Genomic DNA, 22647 nt, shown 5'->3' on the forward strand with positions numbered 1-22647 from the left:
TAATGGATAGTGATTCATAAAACACATTCATGAACCAGAGCGCTCTTACTAATCCAAGTACCGAATCAACACTCAAGAGAATTATTTATCTACTTCTTTCTCAAGAAGGAATGGATTCCATCTCGTATAATAACATTCCTAGCTACCTATTTCATTATGTCTCCAAAATACAAGGAATAGGATTCAGGGTCGGAATCCGTACCGAGTAAATCAAAAGACATAAATCCATAAATAGGAGTTTGTTAAGAACTCAGGATTAAGATCATCCTATATATGACCATCGGTAGACTTAATTAGAATTTCTATGCTTAACAGAAATTATTAGAAATTCATATTGTGTCTGCGTCCATGTTCCACATAATCTCATTATGCGAAATACACTCATTCAATATCTCGCCATATTAACAGTGCGGATAACACCGTTCCATTCTAAATGGGAATGACATGTATTAATAATGTTTTAATTAAAGATTCTGAACTTTAATTAAATTCATTATGAACAATTACTTTTGATTATTATCCTTAAACATTATCCTCTCGTATACAACACTTATATACCATGTTTAAGGTTACATAAATAATCAAGGAATTTTATTTCATATTCATAAAATATTCATAAATATATGCACATAAAATGATGAATAAACTATTTTATTAAATAAATAATAAATATCCTTTACATCTCATGCTTCTAGGACACTATTCCCAACAGGGTGGTCATAGTACTATGACCGACGGTCATAATTCTATAACCACCCATCATGTAGGCTCACTCATAGTGTTATGACTGATGGCCGGTCATAAGGCAGTCACATAGTGCGGCCACAGTACAATGACCGACGGTCCGTAGGCTCATCAGTCAGGCAGTCACATTGTGAGCCTGCCTGCCTGATGGCCGGTCATAGAATTATGACCATCGGTCATAGTACTATGACCGCACGCCGTGTCTGTCTTATGACCGGTCATAATACAATTACCGACCGGTCATAATGATATGACCGGCCATCAGGTAGAGTCACAAACCAAATAAGGAGCACAATAACAATAAAAATTTTCAAATAACTAATCTTGTCTGATTTTATCTCCTCCTCCAAAGCCTTTCCTTTCTTCTAAGATGACAAAAAATAGTAAAAGAAAAAAAACAATAAATACCTAAGAAAAAAAACAAATAAACAAGAAAAGGCAACAAAGTTTTCACCTTTGTCTCGGAATCCGCCATTGACCTTCTCTGTTTCGTGGTTGATTTCTTCGGCGAAGAATGTTAGGAGGGTGAGGTTTTCTCGGTTTGGGCTTCTAGGTTAGGATTGATTTCTCCGGCGAAGGTGCGTGGGTTATCGTCATGTGATTCTGGGTTTGTGGGTTCTCCCTGTGAGGGTGCTCGCTGTCGAGGGTTCATCGGTGCTCAAGGTGGTAGACGGTGGTAGTCGTTGAGATTTCTTGGTCTCTGTGTACACTCGCATTCTTTCTCTTCCTCCTCTCTTTACTTTGAATATTTGAATTTTATAAGGCTTCAAAATATATTCAAGACTTCAAAAATGAAATGGGGCACAATTGTCATTTTAACTTAAGTAAAAACGGCATGGTCCCATTTTTACTGACATGATAATGCTAATTGTGAAAGTATACAAAAGTGGTGTTAAAAATAATAATAATTTATTTAGGAGTATTATTATTAAAATTTACCCATAGAACAAATTGTAGTGGTTGTTGATTTTTATTTATTTATTTTTTAAGGCAATAGAGAAGTGGATTCAACTTTACCACCACGTGTCAATACTCAAAACTTAAAAAATGTTTGGGACATTATTAGTATTATGCATCATCAGACGGTATTTATAACGACTAGTGCCCTTTAGCTTTATTATTATTATTTTGAAGCGACTATATTTAGGTAGCAGATAAGCTTGTCCTGTTAAATAAATATAGCCTTGAATTTATGAGGTCATTCTCACGACTTGTTCTAGTTTGTCTGTTTGGAATGAGGTCATGGATTTCCTTGACCATGTGAACAGGTTTAGTATTATTATAGAAATTGCCGCTTTTGACTTAAATATTTGCCTCTTTTGACTTAAATGCTTAGAGGTTTAGAGGGTCATGTTATTTTACGAAGAAGTCCATGGTATGGAAATCCAAAACTTACGTGCCAAAGTTTCTCAAAGACCAAACACCACGTAATTCTTTGCTTCCTCCTCAGCGAGGAGCGAGGATGGAAAGTGGCTGTTGTAAATAATTTGACTATGTTTATAAGTGCACAAGTCGTACAAGTAATAAAGTGGTCCGAAGACCGATATCGTCTCACGAGGAATGACGTTAAGAATGTAAACTAACTATTGCGAATATCATATCTTACTTTATCTAAGCGATCAAATTTGGATGTGATAAACTCAAAGAAAAACTAAAATAAAGAAAAACTAAATCAAAAGGAAAGATGACAGTAATGAATAACACGCGTTGAAATTAAAACAAAAAATCAATATAATGACAATGCTAGGGTCTTGACTTTATTCTATTGCGATTATGTTTCTTCGTAGTAATGTGCCTAACCTAACTCAACGTTCTCAAGAACCTAGAGTGATGTGTATCCTTATACCCTCTCTTGAGTGTCGCATAAAGAATGTGTAGGTGATATCAAGCCTATATCTCTATATAACTATTCACCCCTACCTTCATTAAGTTCCACTCTAGAAACAATTCCTAGAATTCCACTTCTCAATTTCACAACCTAAAATTGTTTCGGCTACCTAGGCAATGTTTATCTCTCGACCTCACACCAACCTAAGTTGTTCTACCTATTTCTTGATTGCTTGAACGTTCCTCTCTCGAGTATTAATCCTCACAATCTAAATTTGCCCAATTCATAATCTCACAAAGCATAGCAATATGTAAATCATAGATTCGGCAGCAACAATTCAAAATAGAACACAAAAGAAACGAAGAGCTTTAATTAAATGCACATTAAAACGTCGAAACAAATATCACAAATAGAGATTCATCTAAACCCTAACAAATAAGAAAATTAGCCACACATCATGTGGTTCACAGTCTCAAAATAATATTCAAAATCTAGAAAAATACAAGAAGAAAGAGAAGAAAGAACGCTTGGAATTCTTGAAGAACTGCTCTAATTTCCAATCTTCTCCGATTCAGTTTTTCTTCTTTTGCAAACCCTTTTTCTCCCCCTTTTTTCAGTTTTTAGTCTCTCCTTTTATATCCCACATCCAGCACGCCTCCCAAGAAGCCAAGTTGACTTTCCATCGAAATCTGCGCCCCACCTAGGGCAAAACACGTGTTTTTAATAAAATTGGGAGGCGACATATCGCCTAGAAACAGGTGACATATCGCAGCTCTCGCTGTTATCTGTGCACCAGACTAGGGCAGGCGGCATATCGCCTCTAATCAGGTGACATATCGCCTGTAGGCAGCGACATATCACCGCAAAGGAAGTGACATGTCGCAGCTCTCGCTGTTCCTTCGTACAAGTTTGCTCGATTCCGCTCCTTTTCGAGCCGCATCGCCATTTGAAGGCGCCATATCGCCTCGTTCTCCATCTTTTTAATCCAAAATACCTCAAATCTCAGCGATTCACCCATTCCTACACACTCAAGAGAAAGTCATCAAATGCACATAACAACTTGAGGAAAAACACGCTGAAACTAGCTAAATGAGTAACGAATGAGTGCATAAATTACGCACTCATCAGTGGCTTATAAGTGTCATGGGTTCTTTTTCAGTCAGCAATTGCTTGAAAGTTATAACTTAGTGTGGTCAATTTATGAGTCCACTCTGCTTCCTCCTCTTAAAGGTTCTTTTAGGCGATCTGTCTCATAGGATTGTGCGTGTCTCTGCTAGTATAAATACCAAAAAAAAAAAAAAAACATAATTGTGCTGATATTTTCTGAATTTATGAGCATAATTCCTAATGTGTAGAAAGATTGGAACTTGAGAAATAATTCTCCTTTTTTTGATGTAATACCTTAAACCTTATGTATATGAATATGTGTTTCATGTATGACAAGGAATTATTGAGATTCCTTATTTAAGTTATTGGTCAACGACGTTGTCATTACTCGATTATTTCGATAATTAGCTTATGATATTATACGATGTGCCTTTAAAGATTTGAGAAATTGCAAGTTACTTAAATTTTTAAATAATTTAGTGAAGATCATGAAACACCATTATGGTATGAGATCAACGTGAAAGTGGTGGTATAAATTATTTTTACGCGAGAGATAGTGTTAACTAACGAAATAAAATTTTAGATGGAATTTCTAGTATTGAATTCTTAATCAGAGCATTAAAATTATTTAAGGAGGAAACTTTTATAAAAATCTAATTTCGGGGCCAAATTTATAATTTGGGCAATTACGGAACCTAAGACATGATGTTTTTTAAAAAATGCATGATTTTAAAATTTTTTAGGGTTAGAAATAGAAAAGATATTGGGTTACTAAAATTTTATGGTTGGTTGTTAAGAGTTCACTACCCACAACAACTAATAAGATTTTAATTTAGCAAAAAAAAAAAAAAAAAAAAAAAAAAAAAAAAAAAAAAAAAGAGGAAAAAGGGAATAAACAACAAGAGAAATAAAGAAAGAGAGGAAAGAGGGTATCAACTAAAAACATACCCTATCAAATTTTAGAGTCTAAAATCAGCTCTCTTTCATATCTCTCTCTTTCCTCAACCATTTCCGCAACTCCCTTAACCCCTTAAAAGAAAACAACCTTCCACACTTCTAAACTTGAAAGTTCTCCATCCTTTCTCTTCCTAATCCATAGAGGAAGCAAACCCTTGCTTTTCCCCTTGTTTCAAACACGTCTGGTAGCCCAAAAACCCTTCCAAAGTTGCTGTCAAAATGGAATCCGAGAAAAAGGTTAAAGCTTCTTCAACGTAGAGTAGGGTTTTTGGTAATGTAGCTCTGTCAATCACTTTCATAACATATTTTCTTCTATAAGCAGCAACTAACACGAATTTTCTTGTGTTTTATCTTCAATATTATTCCTCAAATGCATCCATTACAGCTTTATATTTTAAGTTTTTCTAAATCTTTTCTATACTGTTTTCTCTCAGATATTATTTTTCCTTTAAAATAGACATCCTAAACTTTAAGTGGGTTCAAAAATCACAGAAAAATGATTTTTCTGGAATTAGTCATGTTTTTTACAAGTTCAGGTAAAAAGCTTTAAATTCCTGACGGAAATTTTTATTTGGATTTTGGGCTGATTTTGATGCGACTAATGAATCTGAAACCTAGCATATAATAGCTCTAAAGAAAGCCCCATAAGTCTACTTTGATTTGGGAGTGGTTTTCTAATTTTTAGAATTTCCTACAATTTATTATAAATTTGCTCGTAACAGAGGTCGAATCTGTCCAATTGACAGAGTTTGTCCTAAGTGACCAACTTTTGCAATTTTGTTAGACTTGAGACTTGGGGAAAGTTTTGTGAGATTTTTCAGCTTGATGTAGTCAAAATACTTATGCAATGGTGGTCTTTCAAAAAGTTAATTGTTAGATGGATTTATAATGGGAGATGGCTAAAAATGATAAGTACACTATGATTTTGATGTTGAATGTTAAATTTTAGTTTTACTATGTTTGTTTGATTTTGATATATGACTAGCCTAAATGTAAGATATTTCGTGATGGGATTAAAGCCAGTAATTATTAATAAATAGTCACTTAACAATTAATGTGATATGCTTTCTTATTATGATTTTAATACAAGGCATAAAAAAAAGATATGTTTTTAAGCATTGTACTGAGACTAATGTCTCTTTATGTTCATGTTATGTACTGAGACCGAGGTCTTTTTATATTCATGTTATGTTATGATACCACGGGTTAACTTGGTTAGGGTCGTTCCACCAGTCCTACGTTGGTTGTGCGCAAGGTACGTACGCAGGGCCCAAATTTATGGGTTTCAAGACAATATTTACATGTTTTATAAAATATCTATGTATGAAACTACCTATATTATTTTATGAGTTATTAACTTATACTTGCTCAACGTTAGCTCACTATATTAGTTTGTGTTGTAGTTCCCGGTAAACGACCATTAATCCAAGAGTAGGACATGGATGGACGATCCAACACGATGGCGCATGTAGTACAAGGGTGATGGGTCGAGCCGTTGAAAGTTTATTTTAAAATTATGTTTATTTTTTTTGGATTGTAATATTTTAGTGGATTTCCTAAGTAGCTAAAGATACAACGAAACTGACATGAAGCTATCTAATTAAGTATCCAGTAATTATCTAAGGAATTAAGTAGGTTGAGAAATTGGTTCAAAAAGCCCAATTGTAGAATTACAAGTTTTAATTTCCCTTATTTCATTTATAAGGAGTTTTCCTTGAAAATAACATTTTAAACAAGATATATCTATTGTAAATGTTTAAGACACTTTATAAAAAAATGGTCTATTTAAAATGCTTATATAATTTTATGTTTCCCTCAAATTTTACAACAAGATTTTATTCAAGCTCAATGAGAACCTCTCTCATTTGTTAGAACCGATCAAGTTAACAAAAAAGGAGACAAATCCTTCATCAAAAGAGTTAAGTTCCAAGATAGGAACTATCAATTAAAGATTCTAATAACAAGAGATTATCACGACGCAAGACGTTACATTTTGAAAAGTATTTTCAATATTTATTTTGATGTTCAAACTTTAACCTATGTACTTTAACCTTAATGCTTTTGAAAAAAAAATTATCGCAAAATTTTTCTTAATACATTCTTTTAAGTAGAAATATGTTTCATGTTTATGTAATAAAAACCAAGTAGTAACGGGTTGTCAGATCGGGTCGTTACATTTGAACTGCTTTAATATATGCACCAGAAGAAAAAAAAAATGTTAAAAAGTACACCGTGTCTCGGTCATTTTTCAAACTGTTAGTGCAGTACTAGTCTGAGAGATGTTGTAAAATGAGTGTAAGCAGATTTGGACTGTTAATATTCATCTCTGCTGGGCTGCTCAACATGACACATACATATATACAACATTAGTGTTGTTCCCATCTCCCACTTCCCATGGTAAAATATGAGTTTCAGTTTCACACAGTTGTATAACACTGAAAAATGGTAATTTGTATCATGTTAAGTATGTGATTATGTTCTAGAATTATCTTTTTTTTTTCCCTTAAGGGTAATGTTTCAAGTATGCGAATAAGTTCAAGCGGTAACACGTCTTTTTGCTTATTTTATGATGTTTTAGAGTCAAGTGTATGACATGTAAGTGAGGACCTGCAAACTAGTCAATAGCTTGCCGTATCCTCCAAGGTGCATGCTCAGAGCTGAGTCAAAAGGTTTTATTTCATATTATATTTGCTCTCTCTGACCAAAAAAACCAAGTCTCATTACCAATTATCCTCTGGTTCTTATCAGCTACAAATAGAAACAAATGGCCAATTTTCCTTTTGTTCTCATCACTAATATTTTCTTCTCTCTCTTCCATACAACTTTCTCTAAAGTTGATAGCATCAATCTATTCCAATCTATCAGTGATGGAGAAACTCTGGTTTCTAACGAAGGAATCTTTAAGCTTGGTTTCTTCAGTCCCGGAACTTCAAAGAAACGCTATTTGGGGATTTGGTACAAGAACATCCCGGTTCAAACTGTTGTTTGGGTTGCAAACAGATGCGACCCGATTAACGATTCATCGGGCTTGTTTAGGATCAATAGCACAGGGAGTCTTGTGCTCTTGTATCAGAATAAGAGTGTTGTTTGGTCTACGAGCTCGTTTAAAAAAGCCCAGAAACCAATAGCACAACTTCTAGATTCTGGAAATCTTGTACTAAGAGACGAGGAAGACACAAACTTGGGGACTTATTTGTGGCAAAGCTTTGATTATCCTTCGAATATAATCTTACCGGGTATGAAAATAGGGTGGGATATGAGGACAGGTCTTAAGCGCCGTGTATCGGCATGGAAGAATACGAATGACCCTTGTCCTGGAGATCTTACTTTTGGGGTCGAGTTTGATCCACAGCTTCAGACGTTCCCTGAACCTTCTCTTCGGAAGGGCTCTGCGAAATTCCATCGTATTGGACCGTGGAATGGCCTTCGTCTCGGTGGCCAGCTAGAACTAAGGCCAAACGCACTTTACAGTTTCGACTATGTTTACAACAATGATGAAATGTATTACACATACAACGTCAAGAATAAGTCCTTGATCTCAATAGTAGTTGTAAACCAGCTTACTAGCATGTGTCAACGTGTTACGTGGATTGATGCTGATCAAACTTGGAGGGCTCAGGCATCACTACCCAGAGACTACTGTGATAACTATGGCATATGTGGAGCCAACGGAATTTGTGACATAACCACCAGTACAAGCTGCCAATGCCTAAAAGGATTCAAGCCCAAGATTCATGAAAAATGGAATTCAATGGACTGGTCTGAAGGATGTGTACGAAATAATGCAACGAGCTGCCAGGAGAAAGATAAAGACAAATTTGTGAAACTTTCTGGCCTGAAACTTCCGGACACTACATATTCTTGGATGAACACAAGTTTGAACCTTAAAGAATGTGAGGCTAAATGCTTGAGCAACTGTTCTTGTATGGCGTATGCAAACACAGATATCCGAGGTAAAGGCAGTGGTTGTGTCATCTGGTTTGGTGATTTAATCGATATTAGACAAATTGCAGGTGCTGGACAGGATCTCTATGTTCGAGTAATAGCTTCAGAGTTAGGTAGTGCTAACTTTGAAATTTTTTTTTTTCAAGTTTATTTACTTTATTTATTGTTTCGTTTGTATCTCTGGCCTGCGATATTGATTTACTCCATTTTCTTTGTTGAAATAACCCAAAGCAAAAGGCGATCGAGATTTGATGGCGGTGATTATTGCAAGTGTTGTTGCAGTAGTATCTGGGATGTTCTCAGCTGGTTATTATATTGGCAGGAGGACGTTAAAAGGTAATCTGACGCTTATCCTGATCATCTATGAAAAACCTTATTACCAAATTGCTGAATTGAACTTCTGAAGAGATATTCTGGTTTCCAGTTGGAATCATATCATATGTAATATGCAATTCATCTTTTCATGTTATTGATTACATATACTAACTATATTGTAAAAAACAGAAAATAATAGGAGAATAACTCCGGAGAATGGAGCCCGGGAAGTAGACTTGGAGCTCCTGCTGTTTGATCTGTCAACAATAGCTACTGCCACTGATAATTTTTCAATGAACTATAAGCTTGGAGAAGGTGGTTTTGGACCTGTATACAAAGTAAGCCTTTTGTTTTCTAGTTTATTACTAATTAGAAGAAAAAGGAAAATTATTAAGAACGATGAGATGAGTTTTGTCCTTTCTTTATTTCTTTGTTTCTTTCTTTCCTTTTTTTTTTCTTTTTGACATGAGATTTCAGGGTAAGTTAGAAGACGGAGAAGAAATTGCTGTTAAGAGACTTTCTATGACTTCTAGACAAGGAATAGACGAGTTTAAGAATGAAGCAGCATTAATTGCAAAGCTGCAGCATAGGAATCTTGTGAAGCTTCTTGGTTGCTGCATTCAGGGAGAAGAGAAATTATTAGTTTATGAATATATGCCAAACAAAAGCCTTGACTCTTTCATTTTTGGTTAGAATCCATCTGAATACACTGCAAACATATATTAAATGATTTTATCAAATTTAATGGAACACTTATAATTTTGTGTGACCGAGATGATTCTATCAAATTTAACGGAACACTCATAATTTTTGTGGCCGACAATGTTGTGTAATAGCCTACATTAACTTGAGGAAGAACTTTTTTCAGATCAAGTGCGAGGTGAACTACTAGATTGGCCGAAGCGCTTCCAAATTATTTGTGGTATTACACGGGGCCTTCTATACCTTCACCATGATTCGAGATTGAGAATAATACATAGAGATCTCAAAGCTAGTAACATTTTACTTGATACTGAGATGAATCCCAAGATTTCAGATTTTGGTATGGCTAGAGTTTTTGGAGGAGATCAGCTGGAAGGAAGCACAAACAGAGTAATGGGAACTTAGTGAGTACTCCAACAATGCTCTTTATATGATTCTAGCACTTCTTTCCAAATAGAGATTCTTTATTGAAGTTTATGTAAATAATAATTTTCAACTTTGTATGCGTGGTACTAAAATATTAACCTATAATCTTTTATATGTATGCAGTGGCTATATGGCACCAGAATATGCTTACAATGGCCACTTCTCAATCAAGTCTGATGTCTTTAGTTTTGGTATAATGGTATTGGAGATTGTAAGCGGAAAGAGAATTAGTGTCTTTCGCCCACAAAGAAACAGCCTTACACTCACTGGATATGTAAGTGTTGAAAAACCACATTTCTTACATGGACATGTTGACCTCTAAGGAATACCGATTTTGATTTTGTGAAGTTGTTGGTAGTATTTTTTCAAAAAAAAAAGAAAAAGAAAAAAAGAAACAGCTTTCTTTTCACTCTAAACTAAAAACGAAAGGTCTCATTTCTTTTCCTGTAATCGTTTGAAGGACAAAAATGACCTTGTTGTCACGTAGCACATCAACATGACAAAATCAGCATATAATCTTGTCGACTTTTCATGTAATATGCGACACAATTGTCATGCAGAAGCAATTTTACTAATTAGAGGATCTAAGTGTCCTTTCTTTTCTTTTTTTTTTTTTTTTCTTTTCGAGGAGAAAAGAAAAGGAACCAGTGCTTTATTTTCCAGTTTTTTGTAGAGGAAGGGGTTCTCCCTAAACATCCTTTTATAAGTATAGTTTGATCAATTACTTTCAGTCTGTACTTGATGAGAATTTACTGAACTACAACAAATTGATTTTTGGTTTGGAAATTTAGGCATGGAAGCTGATGAAGGCTAGCAGGGAAATTGAACTGCTTGACGCTTGCTTAAGGGACTCGTACGATTCATTCCAAGTGTTGCGTTGCATCCACGTCGGCCTCTTATGCGTGCAGCAACGTCCTGCAGATAGACCAAGCATATCATCTGTAGTTGTGATGTTGGGCAGTGAGAGTGAGCTACCTCATCCTAAAAAACCAAGCTATTTCATGGAAACAGATCTACCACAAGAATGTTCGGAGTCACCTACATCAAACCATATAACCATGTCAGTGGTAGGGGGTCGATGACGACTAATCGTTTTTCATGCATTACAAATATGCCACATAAGTTTCAGAATACATTTGAGTTTAACCTCTCTGATTTTGTATATAGTTGGTGGTAAGAGGATATGATGTCGTGGCTAGCGAGATTGTATTTTTTTTTTTTTTTTTTTAGTATTGTACCATTGTTGGGAAATAGCTTATGAAACAACGTTATAACCGAGGTGAATTTTGATTTCTTTCTGTCATTTTTGTCTTGAACTGCCTAATCTGGTTACAAATATTTTCCATATATCAATCTTGATCAATCTTGATTGTAATACTGATTACCTCTTTCGGCTCAAATTCTACTAATCAATCTTGATTGTAATACCTCCTCGGTAATGACACTAAAATTTATTTAACGCCCAAATGTGTTGTACATAGCGGTAAATTGTAAAACAGAATGGTGATCGTATTCACAAAGAGGTGACAAAAACAAACACGGAAGAATAACAGAAAATGAGCATTAGAGAGATAAGCGAAAGAATAAATCAAACCCTCATGTTAATTTCCATGAAAATTATTATTATAAATTATCTAAAATTGACAATATATCTCTCGACAATACTGTGATAAGAGATTAACTCATAAAAGAATTCTACTAAAATAGTTCTGAACTTATATAAAAGTTGGGCACATGATACTTTGAAATAAATAAAAGATAAGAGAATTTGATTCACTCTTTACTCATGTAATGACTGAGAAAATTTTAAACTTTAAATAATACAATTTATGTATTTAAGGTAAGGATTTTCCTAGAAAATATTATGCTATATTTTGTGACTGAAGGATTTATGAAATTAACATCTGTATTCCTAAATTCTATAGCAAATTTCATGCTAAGTTCATGTTTTACGATCAAGTAAATTCGATCGATAAATTCTCGCCGTACTTTAGGGCGGAAGAATTTTCAGTACATATATAGTTTGAGAATCTTAATTTCAAGAATCTCAAAGCACAACATGATGTTAGCAGCGTATAAAAAAAGACTCTGACATTTTAAAAGGAGAGAAAATCCTTAATTGCCGGATAACTAGGTTGAAGTCACGAGTAAAATACTTATAGTAGAAGGGGTACAATGTGAGCTCAAGAGTTGACACCGTCAGAAACAATGTCATTCTTGGAATATAATGCAGAAAAGTTAAATTTAGAATTTGTTCAGTCTAGAATTAATTTCAAGACTTGAAACAGTTCAAAATATTACGCGACTAAGAATTTAATGTGATATCGAAGTAGTCGAGGATTTAACATTGAACTGTAAATAAACAGTATAAAAGGAACCGTCAAAAACTAGAATTTCCTGTTGGCTAAATACTTCCTTACAGTCAGTATAATTTTTAACAGTTTTAAGAGAAACTTAAGAGAGTGGACAAAAGTACAATGGGTAGGTTAATGTGTAGAATTGGATGAAGTGTGATGAGAGAAGATGGAGAGTACTCATGATTATTTTTTTCCCTCTCTTTCTTCACTTGGCCGGCCATGCTTAGGGAGTTTATAGCAAAATTTTGGTTAGTTGAGTGTGCTACAAGATTTCATGATGAGATGTGATGTAATGGTAGTAGTTGAAGAGAAATCATGGCATACTTACCATTTCTTTTCTCCCACCTAGACTGGCCATGCTTAAGGGATTTGAACCCAAAAATTTAGTTGATTAATGGAGTTGATTTGGTTTTAAAAATGATTACTAACTTGTCTATAAATAGAACCATCATAAGCTAGGCCTTACTTTTACTCTATTCTTTTTCTTCTCCACACCAAAACCGGATTCACTACAATTCCAAGCCTCCAAAATTTTCTCCACCCTCCCTCACCAAACTGACCCTTCCTCTAGTCCACATACACTCAAAAGTTTTCATACATTTCACCATAAATCTTAGCTTAAGTTGGAGGGGAAGAGGAGGATTTTAAAGGTTTTCCAGAGAGAGTTTTTCAAGGGTAATTTCTTGAACTCTTCTCCATTATTTTTCTAGCCACCTTTAAGCTTGAAATTATGGATGTAATTTGTGGTCCTTTGAGGCTATGCTTTGTAATAAGGGTGTGTGAGTTTTAAGTTAGGTTTGTGTGTTTTGAGGTTAGTTTGATTAGTATTATGTGGTATGCTTATGTTTAGTTTAGGTTGCTTATTTTGGGTTGGAGGAAAAATTTTTCGGTTACTTTGAATGCGAAAACTAGAACCCTAGAGTAAGATTTTTTAGTATTCTAAGCTTGAACTTATGGTTCTCGATGTTTTGAACGTTTTTCTGTGACTGTGATAAAACCTAATTTTAACTCTAAATGCAAGATTTAAGCCACTTTGCAAAAACGGGATAGGCTGTCCAACACAGTTTCGAGGAAAAAACTGCAGCCACTGTTTTCAGCCAAATGAGGAATTTAGAAGCTGAATTTCAGCTTTTTCTAAAGACGACAATTTTAGATCTCGATGAGAAAAAGAATTGTCGTGAAGAACAGATTTTCAAAATCCTACCCTAATATGTAGTAAAACACAGATTTCAAAAACTGTACAGTTTTAACTAAACAAAACTAACACAATGTTAGTTTTTAACAAAAGGTTATCAAAGAACACGAGATGTGATTTTAGTAAAATACTATGGTTTTAGACCTCGCTTGAACGAGGAATAGCCGTGAAGAAAGATTTAAAAAAAAAAGGGTTTCTACAACATAGTTTCATGATGGTTTACAAAGTAACCGTAAAATGACTTGTGGAATAGTTTCAAAAGTCGGTAGTCGAAAAGAGATTTTATAATGGGATTTTAGTGCTTGTAACTAAATAAGTGAGTAATTGGTTTTATAAAAATCGAATGATAGTTTCTTTTAAAAGCTTAATAGTCTTTCGAGCAAATCATCTCGACATGCACCTACGAGCCCAATACATTAGGTCCTTAGAATTACAAAGATTGGATGTGGGTCCAACGCCTGCATTAGTTCAAGAGACTCAGTTGAGCTTAATTTTAGTGGCCTAAGAGTTAGAATACCGTGAATAAGTTTCTAGGCCGAATTGGGCCTTAATATCATAATAAGTCCAATGAGAAAAATTATGGAGAATAAGTTAGTAGATTGGGTAATTGATTTTCAACCTAGACATATGTATGTTAAGGGCAATTAAGGAAAATAAGATTTTAAGCATTTAATAAATGGATCCTTGTAGTAAATTATCCTTCAGTAAATGAGAGGAATACATACCTTAAGGAAAGAGTTAGATTTCCTTCCTAAGCTGCTAAAATAGAATAGCAAACGACAGTTAATCTTACACTTTCAATGGGTGTTCATTTTCAGAAGTAAGCAAGTAAGAGAATAGACTGTTTGGCCAAAAGTGGATTCCAGCTCTGTAAATCAGGTAAGTAGGAATCTCGCCTACAACATGAATAGATTTTAAAGAAAAAGTTACACATGTTATATATGCATGTTTATGCCTTAAGTATCGTATGCGATGCCATGTCATACTGCATACACCTTAATAAGTCAAGAGGAACTTATAAGAATAGTCTCAGTTGAGTGCCGTACCGGCCTCTGAGAGGGAGGTGACTCAGGCTCCGCAAGGGAGAAGAAAAAAAATATAATAATGTCCTTTGAGAGGGAGGCATTCAGTTCAGTTATAATCGCAGTGTCGTGGGGGACCTTGCAAACCCTCACGTCCCGATTATTATGCGCAAGTGGTATGAGCACTCGAGCCCAAGAAAGATAAGCTAATAAGACTCTTATAAGACATCATTATTAAGCATAATCTATTCATGCATATTTATTCATGTGAACTTACAGTTATTTTGCGAGAGATAGTTCTTACTTGCTGAGCGAAAGCCCATTCAGATATGTTCAAGCTGTAGGTAAGAATCCTATAAGAAATTCTTGAAAGGGCAGTGGCAAGCGGCAGACGAATGGTAGAGATGGGAATGGATACCGCACGCAGTCATTTTCCGCAGTAGTTAAAGTTTTAAAAGATTTTGATATGTATGTCTATAAACTTGTATTTTTAGAAGTTTGTAGTATAATGCTAAGTTTGTGTAAACCGCCAGAATGTATGGCGTTATATTTAGTTTTTTTTTAAAAAGAAAGGGGGAATGCTATATCATTCCTACAACATTTTAAAAAGAATGCTACACCATTCCTACAGCATTTAAAAAAGAATGCTACAGCATTCCTAAAGCATTTTAAAAAGAATGCTACAACATTCCAACAACATTTTAAATAGAATGCTACAACATTCCTACAGCATTTTAAGAATAGATTGCTACATGATTCCTACAGCATTTTAAAAAGAATGCTACAGTATTCCTACAACATTTAAAAAAAAATGCTGCAGCATTCTAGGTAACATAAAAAAAATCTCTCAGATTTTGAAAGTTTCAGAAGTTATAGGTTAAAGGTTAGTTTCAGTGACAGTCAACTCAGCAGGGTCGTCACAGTTAGTATCAAAACCGGTATCCTGCTATCCTACTCCACATCATCATGCGTCTGCTTCGCCATGGCCCAAGTAGGTTAAAGTATGTTTATGTTAATTAGATTGTAGTAGTTAATAGACGCGAACGCTTATTTAATGAGCAACCAAATGTTAATATGTTCGTATGATTAAGATCGTCTTATCAAGGTCTATTCGAGTCTAACTGCCCCAACATTTTATTGTGTTGTAATTCCTTGGGCTGACAAGACGATATCTAGAGAAGTGCAATCATTTGAGGTTACTCCTTTAATGATCGTTGCTAGACTATGAAGCCAAGCAAAGTATTAGAGCCACGTACAACAGTTTGAAAAGAAACTACTACCGAGACTCCCTTTGAGGAAGCCCGTATTACTGCATTGCTATCAGCGGCTTTTCAGCATGGATCCATAATGAGGATCTGAATATGTAGCTTAAAGGTGACGCTAATAAGTAGATGGATGATGTAACACCGTCAAGTTAGATGCGGGTCACATTCAAAGACTATATATGTATATCCAGATACGGTATAGGAAATAGAGCTTCAACATTAAGCAATACCAGCTTATGGTAGATGTTAAGCGACCCATTTAAGATATAATACACAATGATTGCTAGCCTTAAAATGTTTAGCAATCTCATAGAAAGTATCTATGGGTATGAATGTGTTGATAAGTAACTCACAAAGACTATAAGTTAAGGCAAATGTAAAAGAGGTTCGAGATGTTGAGAATCTCATTTGGATATAGGTATAAGAACTAATGCAATGAGTTTAGATGTAAGTAGCAGTTTAAGTGATAAGAAAAGAACACCGAAGGTCACGGAAAAATTGAGGGAGGTTGTTCTAGGTTAGTTTTTGACCAAACTAATCCCTCTACAATGATCTCAAGGGGAGATATTCTCACCCTACTTATGATATAAGAATACATATACAGATTTGTTTAAAATCCCCTAAAAGAATTAAGATTGCATTAGGTAAGGATGATAAAGGTAAAAGTTACCTTTGCAGTGAAAGTATCGATTGGACGAAAATAAGTGATGGCATAAGATAGTGGGCAATTAAGGTATGACAATACACTGTTGATTAACGCCCAAAAGTGATGTTCACAAGCAGTCAATTGTAGCATAGAAGGGCATTCGTATCCACAGAGAGATAACAAAATAACAAGAAAGACTAACAAAATAAGAGCGTTAGAGAAAAGTGAATTAAAGAAAAAGAATAGTTTTTGAGATTTTGTTGCAAATAAAATAGAAAGGAGGAAATTTGTATTAAGGGAATTCAATAGTAAAAATGGTAAGGCGTCGAGAATTCCTAATGTTTCGTTCACCAATTCCAGTTTTGATTCACAAAATAAAAGAACCGAATAAATTAAATCTCTATGTTGACTCCGAAAATATCATTGTTACAAGTTATCCAAAATCGACAATATATCAATTTGACAATATTGCAGTAAAAGACAATTTGTAAAATAATTTGAATGACAAAACATTGCATGACAGAATTACATAAGAAAAGCGTGACTGAACTTATATTAAAATTGGCACACAATATTTTAAAAAGTAATAGAAAAATAGATGAGATTTAATTCATTCAGATGTAGAACTTTATAGCACAAGGAATCAAAACCCCGAATTGGGTCACTCAACAGAAGTTCATCTCTAACCTCACCAAGAGAACTCTAGCCTAGCTTGCAAAACATTCTCACATGTTCTAGAGAGAAAATATGAGACTGACAACAAGACGACAACAAACTGAATATTCCAAGTTGCCAAAAACCTTAGGCTAACCCCTCTATTTATAGTGTTCAGAGGTTGCCTGTCAAATAAGGAAATAAATAGTAAGACTAGAAAATTACAAAAGAAAAGGAAACAAAATAAAATTACACATAAATTAGGAGAAATTTGATTTGGGGAAGAAATCTGGTAATTTGCTCTGATTTTTGGGGAAGGAATTCGGATTCAGCACAGGAGGGACACGTGTCAAAGCTTGATTGGATCAAAGGAATAAAGCGCCACGTGTCACGCGCGGAGTGGAGGAAGTCTGCTGGCATTGGAGACAGCTGGGACCCGCGGAAGCCAGGTGTCACGCGTGGAGAAGAAGGCAGGCTGGCATTGCAGGTGTGGGACCCACGCGGAGGAACGCTTTTAACGCGCTGTGGCTTGCTCGTCAAAGAAACGCGCCTTGATGGTTAGGCTGTGCTTGTAATGCGCGCATGGAGAGTTGGGGGAATACGGGAGAGAGCTGGGCACACTCAGAGGCTCGGCTTGATGGCTCGGCTGACGCGGCTCTCCCTCTGGCTCGTGTGGCTCGGCTGAAAGGCTTAAAAATATGGCTTTCATGACTTCTTCTTGTTTTGCTTTTTACACTGCTTTCATCTGTAAATAATTAAGTAAAAACTAGACAAATTCCAATTAAAAATATTATGAATAAAAATAATGGAATTGTTTAATTAAAGCTTAAATATTTTAATATTATCTAAATCGAAAGTAATATTTAGGGTGCATTTTTAAGCACTGATCACAACCCCCAACCAGCTTATTGCTAGTCTCTAGCAATCCAAGCGCAAGAGGAATCATGTCACAAAGAAAATCTAAGTCTCAACTCGCTTAGTCGCCTGAGTATTTCAAACAAACTGTTAGCAAGAAGTCAAAAGATACTATCAAGATTATTTCAGTCATAACTCCAGAGTCATGTGTGTGTGCTCCAAACCATAACCTTCTTACCACTGACCATAACACATGCAGCTTTGAAAAATTCACCAAGTAAAAGTCTCAACTCCATTGATCTCACAGGTGTCAGAAATATTTGAGTGTAAAGGTTTTCTCTCATGAAGTTGGAAGCGGAACAATCAACGCTCAGTGTGAGGAATGTCAAATTTAGGACAAACAGTCAAACGAACATTGACCAAAAGATAGGTTAATCAACTACTAGAACATTCCACCATTCTTACCACAAACCAACTTTTGGGATTTCATTCGGGTCAAATAGAAATTTACAGAAATGATCAAAGAGCCAAAGAAAAAAAAATGCATAAGAAGATTACTTTTTTTTTTGTTTTTTTGCTTTTTTGTTTTTTTTGGCGAGAGACAACCTGAAGTGAATGTAGAAAGGTGTTCTTTTAACAAACAACTATATAGCATCGAATGTGATAACACCAAACTATAGGATCTGTGAAATGTTGCTCTTGCTGAAATGTTACTCTTGCTCTTTTTTGTGAAAGATAAGATAAGAAATGAGGCTCTATTACATAAGATCATTCCTATCTAACCCAAAATCCATCCCTCAAGCATATGCACCAAGCATACAACTAACCATGTAATGATGTTCTAATAGTGATTTTACCAGCTCAAAAGATCAATGAAAATTCAAAAGTCGTTTTCTCTACTCTCTTGACTCACCAAAAATCAAGCACTTAAACTCGGGAATTTTCTCAGCTGACATGCATTAACATCCATCTTACCACAAGGTTTAGCACGTGCAAAAATAAACTCTGGAAGTCATTCCTTAGCAACCAAGACAGCAAAAATTGACCCAAACCAATCATTTTGAATCATACTCAGACAACTTTGCAAAAATTTTAACCCAAATATCAACATGACAAAAATCACTCTTACGCATGAATATGCTCACCGCCCCTAACCAAAATTAGTTAGTGTCCTCAGTGTCAAAAATTATGAAAATATAGAGAAAGAAGACACCTGGATGATGGGCATTCCACATATGAGCACAGCTTGAGCTTCCTAATATGATTCTCCAAAAACACACATAAAAAAAATGTAAAAAGAAACAAAGAAAACAAAAAATGAAAATATGGTACAGGAGATGTGAGCAAACTACTCAGAGCTGGTAAACGACATCGTCGAGAATGATCTCTTCAACCTGGTTCACCCGCTCTAAGTAATTTTTCAGATGCTGGCCATTTACTTTGAAGATTCTCCCATCGGTCGAGTCTTCAACCTCGACAGCACCATTGGGAAAAATGCATTTTACTACGAATAGGTCAGTCCACCGTGACCTCAACTTACTGGGGTGGAGATGCAAATGGGAATCATAGAGATGAACCCATTGATTCGGCTCAAAATTCTTCCTTAGGATCTGCTTATCATGAGCCGCTTTCATTTTTACCTTGATCCTAGAATTACGCTCTTTCAGCATGTGAATCAATCGTTGTTCTTGCAATGGATCGAGTTTAGATGACATGATGACTGGGAATGTGTCTTCATCTCCCAAGAATGCATGTTTTAAGCCCTCAAGTGGTTGGGCTAGCTTGACTTTTGGAGCCTCCGATGATTTCAGTTTTTCTCATTCTATTGAGAGCTCCTGAAAACATGGTTTCCCAAACTTGGTTCCTCTGTCCTGTGATTCTTTGAAAATGGCAGCAATGGTAGCCACCTCACAAGGATCGGAACTCTCAGATTCAGAATTTTGGAGGAGGTTTTCAAGATCTTCAGAGTTGCTTTGCGGCAGAACCTCCTCCTCGACAAGTGTGCCGATCATAAATGTTTGGTGACACTCGTCGTCATCACGTGGTTGCTTTTGAATATGAAAAATATTCACCTCAAGGGTCATATTCCCGAAAGATATCTTCATGAGACCATTCCTACAATTGTTAAGTGCGTTTGCTGTGGCAAGAAAAGGTCTTCCCAGAATGATGGGAATGGATGACTCCATATTCACCACGGATTGTGTATCCAAGACAAGAAAGTCCACAGGGTAATAAAACTTGTCGACTTGCAACAAAACGTCTTCCACTATTCCCCGTGGTCTCTTAATGTATCTATCGGCCAGTTACAGAACCACAGATGTGGGCTTAATCTCTCCAAGACCCAATTGTGAGTAGACCAAATAAGGCATGTGGTTCACGCTCGATCCTAAGTCTAGTAAGGCTTGGCCGAATTCATGTGTCCCGATCTGACAAGAAATGGTAGGACAACCTGGATCCTTATACTTCGGCAGTGTTTTCTGCTCAATCACCGCGCTCACTTGTTCCGTCAAGAATGCAGTCTTCTTGACGTGGTGCTTTCTCTTTATGGTGCACATTTCCTTGATAACCTTAGCATAGGGCGGCACTTGCTTGATCACATGTAGTAACAAAAGATTGATCTTCAATTGTGTCAAGTGCTCTAGGATCTCACTTTGATTTTCCGGCACTTTCCCAGCAGGTCGGAGAGCTTGGGGGAAGGGCACCTTTACCGGAATTTTTGTTGGCTCTTCTTTCTCCTGAGCCGATTCTTCATTAGTCGAAGTGGTTGTACTTGTCGTTGGCGTGTCAAAATTCATACCACTTTGAGTAGAGATGGCATTAACTTCCTTGATATTTTGACCTTCAGAGTTGGATGTTTGAGCCATGTGTTGTCCTCTCAAATTGGACTGGACTTGTGATGGAAATCTACCTCGCTTTTGAACGGTTAAAGCTTCTGTCAGCTTTGTGATCTGACTTTTTATTTCCTTGTTCTCCTCCACCAGCTGCGTGAGCATTGAATCAACTCTTTGATTCGTCTTATTTTGCGTGTCCATAAAAGCTTTTAGGGTATCGTCTAGAGAATTCCCTTTCGGCTGTATGTTATTCTGAGGCGCAAAATATGTCCTTGGTGGTTGAGATTTTTGCTTTGATCTCCATTGCCCTCCAGATGATTGTGCATGTTGATTCGAATCTCGCCAACTGAAATTCGGGTGGTTTCTCCAACCAGGATTATAAGTCTCCGAGAAAGGTGTATATGATTTTCCGTATACGCCAAAAGCATTGCACTGCTCCTCGTATACCCCTTTCATTTCACTTAAAGTGTGGCAATCCTGAGCTAGATGGCCCATTCCACCACAAACTAAACAAAGCTCATGTGCCTCTGTCCTTGCCACCATGTTGGGTCCTTTACTATCTTTACTTTTGAGGGCCTCAATTTGCTTTGTCAAAGCTTCAACTTGGGCCTTGAGGCTATCCTCTTTCCTCAATTGATAAATTCCAGCTGGTCGGGACCTACTGGTGCTCTCAGTAGCACTCGGTCCAGTCCAAGTATGAGCTTTCTCAGCTAACTCGTTCAGGTACTCGATAGCTTCGTCAGGATCCTTCTGGAGAAAATCTCCATTGCACATCATCTCAACAAATTGACGCTCTCGGATTGTGAGTCCATCGTAGAAATAGCTTACGAGGTGCCAACTTTCATATCCATGGTGCAGACACAGATTTAATAGATCCTTAAAATGCTCCCAAGCTTGATAGAGAGTTTCGTTTTCCTTCTGAACGAAATTCGAGATCTGTCGTTTCAAATTGTTAGTCTTATGGTGTAGGAAATACTTGTTAAAGAATGTCGTTGCCATTTCTTCCCACGTACCAATAGACTTGGGCCTAAGAGAATACAACCAGTTTTTGGCCTTGTCCTTCAGAGAGAAAGGGAAAAACTTCAATCTAATAGTGTTTGCGGCCTCAGCATGGCTGTGAAAGGTGGCCACTAGCTCCTCAAACTCCTGAATGTGTACATATGGATTCTCATTCTCTAATCCGTGAAAGGTTGGGAGAAGTGCAATCATGCCCGGCTTGAAATCCGTAGGTGGTGCATTTAGCGGGAACATGATGCTAGATGGGGTGGCCGTTTGCATTGGGTGCAAGTAATCTCGCAACGTCCTCTGCTGAACTTCCTCGTGTTGTGCCATTGTGAATAGATTTTGAAATGCGAATTCAAACGACGAGTGCGAAGACGGAGACGTAGAAGACGAGTCAGATAGAATTTCACTAGGGGTTTCTAAATCTGGACGTTGAGCAAATCTCCCTAGTTCATCTCTATATCGATGCATTCACCCTAAGCGTTTTTTTTTAATTATTTTTAACTTTATTTTTTTTTTATTTTTAATCAAAAAGAAAATAATTATATAGTAACGTAAATTGTAACCACCGAGAGTGCTCCCAGGAAAGACAATAGCTCTTGGCTCAATGAATAGTCTCCTAGACAGAGTAGCGTTCCCAGGAAAGTTTGGTGGGGCGAGGCCTGCTTAAGTACCAACTTTCCTAGACAGAAGTCCCTCAGATTATACTTTCCACGTAACCACACAATTATTAAATTTTATTGAGTAAATTATGAAATGTAATCTAATTAATGGAAACTATTCCTAAAGTCAAAAG

General features: G+C 36.1%; 2 protein-coding genes and 1 non-coding gene across 4 annotated transcripts; 2 read left to right on the top strand and 1 right to left on the bottom strand.

Annotated features, from left to right (window-relative positions):
- The first annotated feature begins 7368 nt into the window (after nucleotides 1-7368).
- LOC21412090 (G-type lectin S-receptor-like serine/threonine-protein kinase At4g27290) lies at nucleotides 7369-11297 on the top strand. 2 transcript variants are annotated; one of them, XM_024172238.1, is made up of 7 exons: nucleotides 7369-8694; nucleotides 8813-8917; nucleotides 9086-9234; nucleotides 9374-9584; nucleotides 9765-10002; nucleotides 10148-10298; nucleotides 10816-11297. In XM_024172238.1, the coding sequence occupies exons 1-7, from the start codon at nucleotides 7401-7403 to the stop codon at nucleotides 11104-11106; spliced, it is 2439 nt and encodes an 812-aa protein (XP_024028006.1). In that variant the 5' UTR covers nucleotides 7369-7400; the 3' UTR covers nucleotides 11107-11297. The 2 variants fall into 2 exon arrangements, with proteins under 2 accessions (XP_024028006.1, XP_024028007.1); XM_024172239.1 differs by having other exon boundaries at nucleotides 7369-8589.
- A 9024-nt stretch (nucleotides 11298-20321) lies between these two features.
- LOC112093551 lies at nucleotides 20322-22322 on the bottom strand. The gene has a single exon (XM_024172228.1). It carries the CDS (start codon nucleotides 22320-22322, stop codon nucleotides 20322-20324), a length of 2001 nt encoding a protein of 666 aa, XP_024027996.1.
- LOC112093560 lies at nucleotides 21694-21800 on the top strand. The gene has a single exon (XR_002903109.1). It is a non-coding gene; the product is annotated as a small nucleolar RNA R71 (small nucleolar RNA).
- Nucleotides 22323-22647: the final 325 nt, after the last annotated feature.

Source organism: Morus notabilis, unplaced genomic scaffold, assembly GCF_000414095.1.
Source record: "Morus notabilis unplaced genomic scaffold, ASM41409v2 Scaffold54, whole genome shotgun sequence".
Lineage (NCBI taxonomy): Eukaryota > Viridiplantae > Streptophyta > Magnoliopsida > Rosales > Moraceae > Morus > Morus notabilis.